General features: G+C 31.0%; 1 protein-coding gene across 2 annotated transcripts in view; it reads left to right on the top strand.

The window, feature by feature from the left end:
• The window catches only part of LOC129227240 ((E3-independent) E2 ubiquitin-conjugating enzyme-like), a 62892-nt gene extending 52598 nt beyond the window's left edge, over positions 1–10294 (top strand). The window contains exon 23 of one of the 2 annotated variants that reach the window (XM_054861749.1): positions 9150–10294. In XM_054861749.1, coding sequence (XP_054717724.1) covers positions 9150–9289 — 140 coding nt within the window. In that variant the 3' untranslated portion in view covers positions 9290–10294. The remainder of the gene's footprint in view (positions 1–9149) is intronic. The other variant, XM_054861751.1, reaches the window with a different exon arrangement.
• The last annotated feature ends 3963 nt before the right edge of the window (positions 10295–14257 follow it).

The raw sequence follows: 14257 nt of genomic DNA, 5'->3' as shown, positions 1-14257 counted from the left end.
ATTGAAAACAACTTTTTTTTTAATCAAGATAACGATAAGAAGCACATGGTTTTCAACGTTTGCGTCTAGTGCCTCAAAAATTGTCCTAAAATTTAGAAAATACCCCCTCAATCTCCAGATTGTAACTTAATGTAACGTATTTAGAGATATCTGTAGGCTAGATTACGAAAATAGGGCTTTAAAACGAAAATAGAGCTAGAAATAGTAATACTCGAAGTGTGGTATAACACTTACTCAGAAATTACGCTAAAACAAGAAAGAAAAAGAATGAAATCTATTCCCAGATGTTTAAAAGGTGTTATGAATACTGTATGATATTCTACTAATTAATAACTTAATCAAAAGTTAGATTAGTCAATAATGTATAGACATTTTATAAAGTGTACAAAGACTTTTGTGAGAACATTTCCGGCACTTTTCGGTTTTTGATTTTTAAAAAATTAAGTTTTAATATTTTTTAAATACTTTTCATGCAGTTTTGTTAAAAATTGATCATAGATCTTATAATTAAATACCTATTCTGAAATATTAATTCTAACCAATGATTTGGGGCCTATTTCGTTGGAAGTCGTAGGTGTACAAAGACTTTTGGGAGCCACTGTATATAACATCACGCTATGACTAATAGGAGTGGAGCAGCAATAAATTTTTTTTATGGAAACAGGGAAATTTATCTTAGAATATAAAATGCTTGGAACACAGAATAGTAGCCACGGTGGCTCATTATGAGCATGCAGGCTTTGCAATCCAGTGGGTGTCGGTTCTAGTTAGCCATTAGGCAAATCTTGAGCTTATTTTCATAGAAAATCCTAAACGATGCAAAAAATGATTTGTAAAAGAAATATATATATATATATATATAATGTACGTATCATTGTCTTATTTTTCTTATTAATTATTGACTAATAATATAAACCAGAAGAGTTTGGTTGAAGGTACTAATCTCAGGAACTACTGGTTCAAATTGAATAATTCTTTTTGTGTTGAATAGTCGATGCATTGAGGAAGGCTATAGACTATATAACGTAACACTATGACTAATAGGAGTGCAGGAGCCATAAAAAATGTTATGAAAATGGGAAAATTTATATCTATACCAATATTATAAAGCCGAAGAATTTGTTTGTTTGAACATACTAATCTCAGGAACTACTGTTTCCAATTGAAAAGTTATTTTTGTGTTGAATAGTCCATTTATTGAGAAAGGATATAGGCTATTTTTTAGCCTACTTTCCCAGTAAAAGTCAGAAAAAGAAGAAAAAAGCATGAAAGAAGGCTTAATGCATCTTAAAAATATCGTGAAAAAACAAAAAAAAGTCAAAAATAAATAAAATAATTAAATAAATATTGAAAAATTAAAAATTTGAAAGTAGGGTATTGAGATGGGGAAAAATGTCTGTCGGTCTGTCTGTCTGTCGGTCTGTCTGTCGGTCTGTCTGTCTGTCCCCCCCTAATAACTTTTGAATGAATAGTCCGATTCGAACAAACTTTTTTTTGTTCGAAAGATCTCGGCGAGGACACCTCATTCCCATATTTCACTTTTTGATTTGAACTATTTTTTGTTCAATTTTGAACAGTTCAAAAAAACTTAACATTAGCGCCTACGGGGAAATTCAAAGCAATTCCGAACTGTGAGGCGAATTTGCTTCAAACAAACTTTGTAGGAAAAAGCTTTTGATAAAAAACTTGTATATAAGATATCTTTTTGATTTGAACAATTTTCCGTTCAATTTTGAACAGTTCAAATCCCTTAACATTAGCGCCTACGGGGAAACTGAAAGTCAATGTAGATTCCGTACTTGAAGGCGGATTTACTTCAAACAAACTTTGTTGGAAATAGCTCTTGACGACCTACTCCCGACTCCGACTCCGAGAATTTAGGGGGACCTGACACCGACTCTGACTCCTGTTCCCGACAATTAATCGGACTCCGACTCCCAGACTTCGACTCTGACTTCGTAGCTTTGGCAAACATTTATACACGGAGGACAAATGACTGACTCCGATTCTTGGATATTCGACTCCGACTCTTTTATCCCAAAATGAGATTGACTCCGACTCCGACTCCGCTGCTGTGGTTTTAACTGTGAAATAATTATTGTTGATATGATTTGTTTTTATTTTCACGCTAAAGTTTTAATTTAGGTATTTGGTTTTCGGTGAATAAACTCGAAAAATATGCGCAGACGATTTTTTTTTTTTTTTGACAATGAAAATTATTTCTTTAAGTTGACATTTTATTGTTTTTTTTTTATTTTGGTAAGTGCATTAATTCATTTAAAAAATTATTTTCGGCAGCAGGGGAAAAAGAAACGATTTTTTTTTATATGATGTATTAATTTTAATGAACTTATTATTATTTTTTTGTTTTAAAAGCTCTTAAAAAATTTTTTTAATGGAAAGAAGTGTATTAGCTGCTTTGTTTAAAAGGTGCTGCTATTTTATTTGTTCGTTTTTTTGAAGAAAAGTAAGGAATATTTTATTCCTAGAAATCAGCTTAAAATATTAAAAAAAATATGTTTGAAAAAATTTGCGATTTTAGCTATTTTTGAGAATATTGATCAGGTACTAGAAAGTAGTATGGGTATACGGGAAAGTAGGCTCGTCTAGTTCTAGACGGAACTTCTTGTTTTTAAATCAGATAGACCAAAATATTTGTAATTGCAAATTAAATGTTTAAATAATTGTTTAGTTCTATGAATTCCTAATTGATGGCGGGGTGTCGATAGCTGCGAGGAACCAAGCCCATGCTACGTTGCTGTGAGCAGCGAACAGATTTTTGAAATCGTTTTTTCCCCCATGTTCATGATTTGATTTTGTAGGCTTTTTGTATTGGGTTTTGTTTTCCTTATTTCTTCAACATTAGTTTTTGTTCTTATAGTTGAAAATAGTTACTTATCTAAGTAAATAATTTCAGAGTTCGTATGGGTCATGGAAATCCTGAAAGTCATGGGAAAAAAATAAGCTAATTTCAGACCTGGAAAAGTCATAAAGTGAAATTTTCATTCAAAGTCATGGAAATTTATTAAAAGTCATGGAAAAATGTCCTGGACTAAGAGAAAGTAACAGTATCTAAAAGAGCATTAGAAATCTAGAGTGATTTAACAGTATTGCACATATAAAAGCTATTAAAACTGGAAAATTGAACGATCTCAAAAACAAATCTTAATTTTAAAATCTCATCACATACACTTCTGTAGCAGCTGCTCGTCCTTTTTCCAATGTGATCTTTTTGCTTGGATATCACTCATTTCATATTTACCATTATTTTAAACACTTTTTATATTTTATGTTCTGTAGTAGAGAACTTGTACTTTCTTGATTTTGCTGTGATACTCAATTGCATCCGAGTTCGTTTCCATCACTCGTAAAAACTTAATTACTAAATTTATCTGTTTATCTCAATTTGTTGAAAGTTATAAAAAATGATGATCTTTAGTCAGGAGATATAATACAAAAATAGGAAAAATCTAATATTCTAAAACAGTAGTGCCCAACATACGGCCTGAAAAACTAATCCATGCGACCCACTGCTATGTTCAATGTCAGGAATCCAACACTATTAATTTGTATGCATTTGAAAATGTTCAAATAAGTTAACAAGTACATTTGAAGAAGAAGATTAATTCGCTACTGAATGTTTTTTTTTTTTTTTAAATAAATATCTAGTTTAGAAACATAATTTTACTGAAGTACTTGGGTTTATTTTAAAGAACCAAAATACTGTCAAATTATGTGGATGATTAAATGCACTGCTAACACTAAAATGCAACTTTTGAAGTAAATGTATTGAAACTTAGTAATGACTCATTTAACCTTTCTCCCATTCATTATCATTCTGCCCTTTTACAAAGAAAATTTTAATTATCATTGTATTGCGTTCACTGTATTTTACTTTACTTAAATTTATACGATAAAGACATAGTAATAGTTTAGTGTTGTAGGTGTACACTGATATTTTTTCAATCATGAGTAAGTGCTTCAATCAGGTAGTGGCGTGCACATAGAAGTTTTGCTAATGCTTATTGCCAAAAATTGGCAAGTTTGATATTAAATAGTCTACTATTCTCTTCATATAACAAGGTCATGAAAATTTTTATGAAGTCTTGAAAAAGTCATAAAATTTTTTTCATCCAAATAGAGTATGAACTCTGTAATTTGATTTGTCGGATTATTCAATTGTGATTGTTCCCTATAACTTTTTTTTTGCGTTGTTTATTTAGCGAACAGGGAAACAAACCACTTCAATGTCTAAAATGCAGGGTTACGTTAGCATGGTTGCATTGCGCATTAAGCGATGAACTAAATGTAGTTGAAGGATTATTTTGAGTTTTAAAGCTACTGTTAATATTTTTATTTGTTTTGGCGGGAAGTTTTAAATCACAAAGAGACTTTAATAGGTTTTTTGAAAAGATGTGTATGTATTTTAGTTGAAGAAAAATGATCATTTCACATAAGAATGGGGGCGGGGGGCTTCAATTTTTTTCGCTCAACGGACTTCCTTTAACTTCTTAACAGGGGCATCGCCGTGTGGGTACTGATAGTGAAATATAATTTTCTACTATGTTTTAGTAAAAGGTGTTATTGTGCTCAAAATACAATATTATTTTCATAATTGTAATTGTTATAAGAATATTAACAACATAAATTACCTTAGGTCAAATCACTCCACATGATTGGTTTAGGGCAAAGCTTCGGCAAAGTGGCCAAATTTAGATTTAAAGTGGATATACAAATAATGTGTACTCTCCTCATATTTTGGTTTGTGAAAATTAAATAATAAAAATTAATTCTTATTAGTTTTTTTCACAATTCTCTGGATGTTTTGTAATCCGGGATTATTGTTGATAGTCTTGATCAATGACTATGGAACTTGTTAAATTTTTTCAACTGCTTAATATGTTTTTAAAAAAAGAAAAAGAAAGAAAAAAAAACGAAATAATATACCTGTAGCAATTATATAAAATGTAATTTTTAAAAAAGTTCCTTATTTGATTCGTCTCCATAAGAGGCTACCCTAAATCAAGTTATTTGTAAAAAAATTAAAATTTTTTATTTTTGTATATGAATATGCAGTTAATTCACGATAACTCGAATGCAAAGGGACCAATGAAAAACTTCGACTTATCGGAAGTTCGACTTACCGCTAGTTTCAATTTTCCACATTTTAATATTGAAAACCATCGAGTATTTTATTTATTATCTACGTATAACAGACAAAATTACAGACCTTAAAAGTTTTCAAGCACAATGTGCCTAGTTTAATCAAAAATATTGAGAAAAAAAAATCAAAAGCATGATTTTGATTTCGATACTGCTGGAACCACTTGAAATAGAGCCGATTCCACTTTGGGAAAAGTGCACAACTTCATTCGTTTCAAATTCAGATTCATGGGTTCTACAGCTTTAGAAGTTTCTCTTTTCTTTTAATATCATAGTCCGAGTACTTGCTTGGACATCTTTAATAGTAAAGAAAACTTATTCTATCTCTCTGGAACTTATCAGCAAATGATCGAACTAAAGAATAGAGGGGAGCCTATCTTAACTTATGTCAGCCTTTGAATAAAGATACAATCAGTTGACTTGACAACTTGGCAGCTTAAAAGCAAATTCATTGTCCTGCAGCATGTCAAAGTGTAAACAGTGCAGTACAGTACAGCAAAATAAAACAAACTAACTCATTTCCACACGTGTAATTTCTTTATTGCTCATTGGCTCAACAGGTGCTCTTTTTGATTTAGAAGTCTATTGTGCAGGAACTGCAAGTGAAGGTGAATTAATTTTTCTCTCATAGTCACTTGTTTCTCTCTCTTTTTTTTTTTATGTTCTTTCGAAATAAATTTCGAGTCATCTTTGATAAAACTTCGAGTTAAAGAAAGTTAAGTCGAGATATTGAGAAGAATTAGCATGAAAATAAAGACAAAGGGGTTTAGACTTGATAAAAACTTCGAGCTATAGTAATATTCGAGTTATTGCGAATTGACTGTTTATACAAAATATACCCAGTTTTATAAACTTGAATTTAGTTTAGTTATTAAGCTATAGTTAGACTATGCTTTTTGGAAAAAATACTAAATTTGAAACTAACAAGCAATTATTTGCTTAAAATTTCAGTAGTTTAAAGTATTTCTACTCAGACAAAAGACTTTTTGTTATTTTAATTTCTTACGCAGCAATTGCATTGCTAACATGGTTCTATGAAACCAAACCTGTACATTTTTACAGCTTCTAGATATAAGAGTGATTTAGCAAAAGCTTCTAAGTATTTTTGATATTGTCTGAGTAAAATATTTATTTGTCTGGTATTGAAAATCTCTACTGATAATCAACTTTTTATAGTGTTTTATATTAAAAAGAATTTAAGATGCTTTCTTTTAGTGAATGAAGAACTGTTTTCTAAAAATTTTTTTATGGTGAAATACCTGTTCTAAAATCAATAAATAAAAACTTGGGACCAGAGGGGGTGGAAACATTATACAATGTCCTTTTGTCAGTATGGGACAAAGAGACTCTACCAGAGAAATGGAGACTTACTCAATTCCTCCCATTCACAAAAAAAGGGGATATTCTTGACTGTTCTAACTATAGAGGAATCAACTAACTCTGCACTGCTTATAAAATCTTTTCAAACATTTTGTTCAAAGATCAACACCAGAAGAACCATATCTGCAAATTTTCGCATTTGCAGACAACATAGATATAATTGCAAAAACTCTTCCTGACCTGGAACAAGCAACCCTTGGAAAGGGAGCAAGTAAAATGCACTTTACTGTCAACCAAAAAAAGACTTAATACGTGAAGTGCTCTAGGATAAGACTCTGCTACCCACCTGCAAATTGGTTCTTATAACTTGCCTGCAAATTGTTTCTTATAAATTTGAAAAAGTTGATAGTTTTATCTATCTGGGCTCTGAAGTTAACATTAACACCAATATTACTTCTGTAATAAAGAGGAGAATTGGTGCTACCATTAGATGTTTCTATGGATTGAAAAAGTACTTAAAATCAAATTTAATCAAAAGGAAAACTAAACTTTTGATCTGTACCTCTGTTATCAGACCTGTACTCACATACTCCCGTAAAAAATGGACATTGATACAAAACAATGAAAATGCTCTTGGTGTCTTTGAACGCCGCATTTTTAGGGCCATCTTTGGAGGAAATGAGGCTGTTGGTATTTGGGACAGGCGCTCTAATTTAAATCTGTACCCTGCTTTTGAAGAATCTGATATGGTCAAATTCCTAATAATTCAAAGATTCAAATGGGCCTGGCTACATTGTAAGATAAATAAAGAACGATCAACAAATAAAATTTGTTTGGCTAAGCCTAGGGTAGTTAGAACAAGGGGTCGACCTAACCTCAGATGGGTTGATTCCCTTGATAAGGATTTTTCCACCATGAGAGTAAAAAATTGGCAAAAAGAGAAAAAAAGCGAGGCCTGCAGGGTTTGTATGGGTCATAGAAATCCTGGAAAGTCATGGAAAAAGAAAAGGCTAATTTCAGACCTGGAAAAGTCATGGAAATTTTAAATTTTCATTCAAAATCATGGAAATTTATTTAAAGTCATGGAAAAATGTCCTGGGCTAAGAGAAAGTAACAGTAGCTAAAAGAGCATTAGAATTCTTGAGTGGTTAAACAGTATTGCCATAAAACCTATAATATTGGAAAATTGAACGATCCCAAAAATAAATCTGAATTTTTAAATCTCATTGAATCCACTTCTGTCGCAGCCGCTCGTCTTTTTTTGCGATGTGATTTTTGTTCAACACTCTCTATATTTTATGTTCTGTAGTAAGAAATTTGCACGTTCTTGATTTCGCGACTCACAAGACGCAATTCCATTGCATCCAAGGTCTTTCCCATCACTTATAAAAACTTCGTTCTTGCATTTATCAAAGTTTATCTTAATTTGTTGAAGGTTTTAGAAAATGAAAAGCTTTAGTCAAGCAATAGCATACAGAGATAAGGGAATTATAATACTCTAAAACAGTAGTGCCCAACATACGGCCCTCAAAACTCAATGTCAGGACCTAAACACTATGTTTTGGAATTTCTGAGCCTATTAATTTATATGCATTTTAAAATGTGCAAATAAGTTTACAAGTACATTTAAATCAGAAGATTTATTCACTGCTGAATGTTTTTTTTCTTTTTTGAATGTATCAGAGATTGGCGTTGCTATGGGAGGGAGGGGAGCGGTTCGCCCCAGGTGTTACTTGTATGAAGGGGTGATACCCAAAGTGAAATTGTAAGTTTTTGAAAAGTATAAAGCTAAAATGCGTTTTTAAAACTACAAATTTGAAAATTTTCCCGAGGGAGGGGGGGGGGGGGGTGTCACCCATGCTAGGTACGCCACTGTATCAATATCTGGTTCAGAAAGAGGAATTTACTATGATTAAATACGTTGTTGACACTGAAAGGTAACTTTTGAAGCAAATTTATTGAAATGTATTAATGTCTCATTCAACCTTTGTCCTATTTATTACCATTCTGCCTGTTTATAAAAAGATTCTTAGACATTAAACATCATTATATTACTTTCACTGTATTTTTATTTAAAGTTACATCATGAAGACAAATAAAAACAGCATCGTTTTTTTGGTGTACACTGATATTTTTTCAAACACAAGTAGATTCTTTGATGAGATAGTGGCTTTCACGTAAAAATTTTTCTAAGGCTTATTTCCAAAACAACTGACATGTTTGATGTTAAATTGTACTATTCTCTTCATATAACAGTCATGAAAATTTTTATGAAGCCATGAAAAAGTCATGGAATTTTTCCATCCAAATAGAGTATGAACCCTGGGCCTAGAAGAAGGTTCTTGAGAAGGCCAGGGCCCTCCCTTGGCTGTTGTGCCACTGAGGAAAGAAGGAAAACCAATAAATTCTGCCCTTAAATGAGTTAATCTTTTTCGCAAGTTGGCTATAAATTGGAGAAAAGTTTTATTGCACTGAATATATAATTCTTTGACTAATGTACAAGCATTGATACTTGTTTTTCCGGAAATTTTTTGTCACTTTAGTTGATTACTTTGTCACAGCCAATTGTAATAAGTGTTTTTCAAATTAGCCATAGTTTGAAATTTTTAACATAAATTTAGTTTTATTTCCAAATTGTGATTTATAATATTCATCTTTCTACTTAGCAGGTGATAATTCAGCTCAAGACATACCTCTACCAGAATTTCCTTTAATTCCTGCATCAAAGGGTTTTTGTATAACATTGAGAAAATCATTAGCAGAGTTTAAAGACATTTTATCGTCACAGTCAAGTGATGTCAGCTAGTCTTCAATAAACAAGGAAGAAGTTTGCTTAAAACTGACAGTATTCAATTATTTATGAAGCATTTTACCTAATTTTTCAATAAAAGAGTTCATTTCCTATTTTTTCCCCTTCATATGTTTAAGTTGTCTACTTGGAGTGACTGGATCATTTCGAATGCTCATAGATTTGTTAAGAATTGCATATGTGCTGCAGCACTTGTACTTTTGCTAGGAGTTATGGTTTGATTGAATAATTTGTCATTTTTTAATGATCTGCAGTACATGCAAAAGATTTATTTTTTATACTGCAAGTTTCAATGTGTATGTAAAACCATCTTTGGTAGTGTGGAATTTTTTTTTTCACTCCTGAGATTGATTCTTGTATTGCGGAAAATGTTGTATGTTGCAGACTTTGCCTCTGAACTTCAGCTTGCTAAAATCTCATTAAAACTTCAAAACCAAAGCTCATGTAAAACTATTTATAAATTGGAATGAATAGTCATTTTCATTTTATTTACATTGGGATTTGGCTCAAGCATAGTCTTCAGTACAGTTTTGATTGATATGTTATTACTGAATTTTTAACCATAGTATTTAATAATTTTATCAATATTTGAAATATTTTTAGCTATAGTGGAACATATTAAATTGCAAAAGACTTAAATTGTATTCTGGCTTAGTGTCATTCAAATTTTATCATTTCATGTTTAACTTACGAACTATTTTACACTGGTTACATTATAGAAAAAGTTTGTCCATGTGTGTCTGTAATGTTAAAAAAATACCTGTATATATTGTAAAACTGATGTAAATATATTTATGTAAAGATATGTTTTGCAAAAGTTTAGATATATTTAGGTGATTAAATGCCAAATTTTGTATTATATTTATTTTTCAGTAATACTTTATGCTTATGGTTTATTATATAAACCCTAGCTGAGTCAATATCCCTTATTCCTATAAAGAAAAAAAAATGTATATATGCATAGCAGTGCAATTGTTAATACACAAACTTATGAAGAATTAAAGTATAAAGAAAAGATGTCTTCTCTTATTTACTTGGTGTTGTGGTTGCTTATTTTTAGACTGAAATGCTGGAATTTTCAGCTTGTTCCCAAGATATTGAATTACGCTAAACTGCCCTAGGTATCTTTATTCTGTTCTTCAGAGTCAGATTAATGTAAGTCACTTTATGATAATTTTACAGTAGAGAGGAACTTTTTCCTGTCCCATGCAAAGGATGGGATCTGCGCTCTATTAACCCTGATAAAAAATTGAAAAGGATTTTTTACAAGAATTATATTCACATGGTGAGATGCGGGATAGGCTTCTATATCTAACGCACTAATAAACAGAAAACCGCAATTTTTGGACTTATGTCATTCTGGCTCTGAGGTGCATAGTTTATTTTGTATTTTTTTAGAAATATGAAAATGAGTTAGTCTTTCATTTCTTTCTCAACTTGTGCTATACATTATTCTGTCTATGCAAGTAAAGGATATGATGATGTAAAAAAGCATCAAATAAATAGAGAGAAAATCCAATAACTCGACATGGGGATAACTGACTGCCCCAGTAGGTCAACATTTATTTTTCCAATGGTTATCCCATTGCTAATTTCAATGGTTGAAAACCTCCATAATTTGTTATACATTTACAGGAACCCCTTAAGTCGACCTCCACTTGTTCTAGTCCACTTTTTGCTACCTCCATTCTTTCACATTGACCATGTCTGAGAATTTTACGTTGCAGCTTCTGCTCAGTCAATCAATTCTCTCCTGGAAAGAACTCTCTTAACAGGGTGGCGACAAATCAGGGAAAATTGATTAAATGAAGAAAAAAAAAAATGCAAAATTAAGTGCCCTTTTTTCCTACGCATTTTCCGCCAATTATTTGTTTACAAAACAGTAAAATTAATGAGATGCGATTATACACTGCCGCATATTTGTGCATCTTTTTTCCTCAAGTATTGAATCTTAAGTTATAAACCACAGGATGAACTTCCTAAGATTGCTTCTATGTCTGGAAAGTTGTTTATTTTGCCAACTTGAATTTTTCTTCCACACTTTTTATGCAACGTAAGATAAACAACCCTACAGGCAAAGAGGAAGCCTTCATTAATGACTTGGCTCCTTTGCTTTTCTCATTGACTACAAGTAATTAGCGTACTGTAATCACGATTTCAAGAACAATCTTTGTTTTTTAAATTAATACTGATAAAAGCTCAAAAGTTTGCTTGGCGTTTTTGATTTAATTGCTAAAATTGAATGTTAAATGAAAATCAATTTTGTTTTTTGATTTTCAATATTGTTTGTCATAAAAGATTTTTTTTTTCAACAAATAATGAAATCATTTGAAATTGAGTTGTGTACACAAGTAAATATCTTTACTATTTTTTAATACTTAGTTGATTTTTAATATTTTATTGTAGGTTTAAAAAAATGATTAGAGATTATCTAAACATGACTGGTTGTTAATAGTGATGTTACGGATATCCGTGGGAATATAAAGATCTCTATCCGTATCCATTACTTTTCTGACGTATCTGAAACGAATCTTTTGTATTCTAAAAATTCTCAAATATTTGGATAAAAGACTGTCAAATTCCATATAAATTAGGTTTTATTCAATATTTAAATTATAAGGTATCATTTCAGAAGCCAATTTGTACCCGCCGTCACAAAAAGGAAGGAGTAATAAATTTTTTAAGTGTATCTGTGTGTCTATTTGTGGCATCGTAGTACCTAAACAGATGAACTGGTTTTGATAGTTCTTTTTTCGTTCAAAAGATGACTTGACCGAAAGTGTTCTTAGCTTGGCCTCGTTTTTGTGGAACTTTAATTACCGGAGATATTAATGAAAACTGACTTAGCATTTTTCAGAATTATGGTAGTAAAAAATTAAAAATTGAAAGAACTAAGTTTTCTGCATTTGATATTTATTTGGAACTTTCAAGTTGTATACAGTTGGAGCTATAATCTTATTCAGTAAATTTTAAATACAATTCAAAGACTTTATACGCGTGATTGGTAGCGATTTCATAGTCGGAACATTAGAAGAAAAAGCTCAATGATTTAAAATTTCTATCCGCTGTCGGTTCATATTTGTTATCAAAGTGTTTTCTGACCCGTGAAATCCATCTTAATATGAGGTCTGCCCTCTGGGACATTTTTTTTTTAAATTTTTAGTCTAATATTAGTTTTTGTTATTGATTTGGGGTTTCTGTTATTTATTTTTGTTTTTCTCCGTACCATTCCAAAAAAGTAAGACTAAATTCTCTATTTACTGTTTGTAAAGGTGTTCCCGACTCCGTTATTCCGTCAGGCAGAGAAAGTTGTGTGGAATGGGTCAGCGCTGCATTTATGTTGAAATAAAATGCTAAAAATTATTTCTAGCCTGTTCAGTAGCAGCTTTACACTCTTGCTCCTGTATTCTACATCTACCAAGCAAGCTAGAAATAATTTTTGACTTTCTATCCAAGCATTAATGCAGCGCTGACCCGTTCCTTCCAACTCTCCCTCAATTTTAACGTAGATTTCTTTAAAGAGTAAATTATAGTCTTTATTATATTTTCACCATAAATGACATTTTTTTGAAGAAACAGTGTTATTATTCTGACGGGAATACCTTCCGTAACAAATTTTACAATTGGATAGTTGAATTGTGTAAAAAAAATTTTGAGATCCATATCTGCGGATCTTGACACAAATGATCCGTATCCACGAATCTACTTTTTTAACGATCCGGCACATCACTAGTTGTTAAAAGGTTTCAATTTCTTTTACATAAATATGTCGGATTATTTATATAAGTAAAACTACATTACTTCTATACTTTCACTATTGTTATTCTCACAGCAACAATTACACTGCTTGAAAATTAAGTTCAAAATTATTTCCGTATAAACTTTGTAGTTTTATGATGAGATATGTCTTTAAGAATGGTTTTAATAATTTCTTAGCATTCTTATGTTTTGATTACTGGAAGTAAATTATTTGTTTTATATTTCCTATAATATTTCTCTGTAGATAATTTAATATACCATTTTTACTAAAAAAAAGGTGCATCTTTTCAAAATACATTTTTAATTAACAGCTTAAAACGTTTTAAACACTATTTTATTTAATATGCAATGGTTTTGAGGTAGGGTAAAGAAGGGAAACCATTATCATTGGTAAGGTAAATCAGGGAAATTTGGTAAACTTAACCAGGGTAAAGTCAGGATTTTTTTTTTTTTTTTGCAGTTCCTGTCGCCACTCTGTTTAAAGAATTTCTCCTTAAACCCAAGGAATAAAATTGACAACAAACAAAAATTGCGCAGACTTGAAGCTTGCTATAGTGAGGTTTAACTGCGTAATTTAATAATTGTCTAGCCACACAATTAATATTGAAATTTTAAAATTCTTCTGACAAATAAAAGGGGCATTTAATGTCAAACCAGCAAGACACTCAACCTGTCCATCCCGAAATTTCTTGAAACTCGGAAATCTTTCTGTTTAACATCTTAAATTTATATACAGTGGCTCCCAAAAGTGTTCGTACACCTACGACTTTCAATGAAATAGGCCGTTATCCATTGGTTAGAATTGATATTTCGAAATAGGTATTTTATTATAAGATCTGTGATCTATTTTTAACAAAATTACATGAAAATTTTTAATAAAACATTAAAATATAATTTTTAAAAAATGAAAAACCAAAAATTGCCGCAAATTTTATCTCACAAAAGTCTTCGTAAACTTTGTAAAAATGTCAAAAAATTAGTAAATAATTTAACTTTTTACAAAGTTATTATTTAGTACAATATCATGCAGTATCAACAACAGCTTTTAAGCGCCTGGGAATAGATTTCATTGTTTTTTCTTTCTTTTTTTTATGCAATTTCTGAGTAAATGTTCAGCCGCTCTTCGAGTCTTACTGTTTCTAGTTCGCTTTTCGTTTCGGTGGTGCATTTTCGTAATCTAGCCGCCTGATATCTCCAAATATGTTC

The sequence above is a fragment of the Uloborus diversus genome, chromosome 8 (genome assembly GCF_026930045.1).
Source record: "Uloborus diversus isolate 005 chromosome 8, Udiv.v.3.1, whole genome shotgun sequence".
Classification (NCBI taxonomy): Eukaryota; Metazoa; Arthropoda; class Arachnida; order Araneae; family Uloboridae; genus Uloborus; species Uloborus diversus.
Note: the sequence above shows the minus strand (reverse complement) of the source record. Positions and strands in the feature narration are given on the sequence as shown.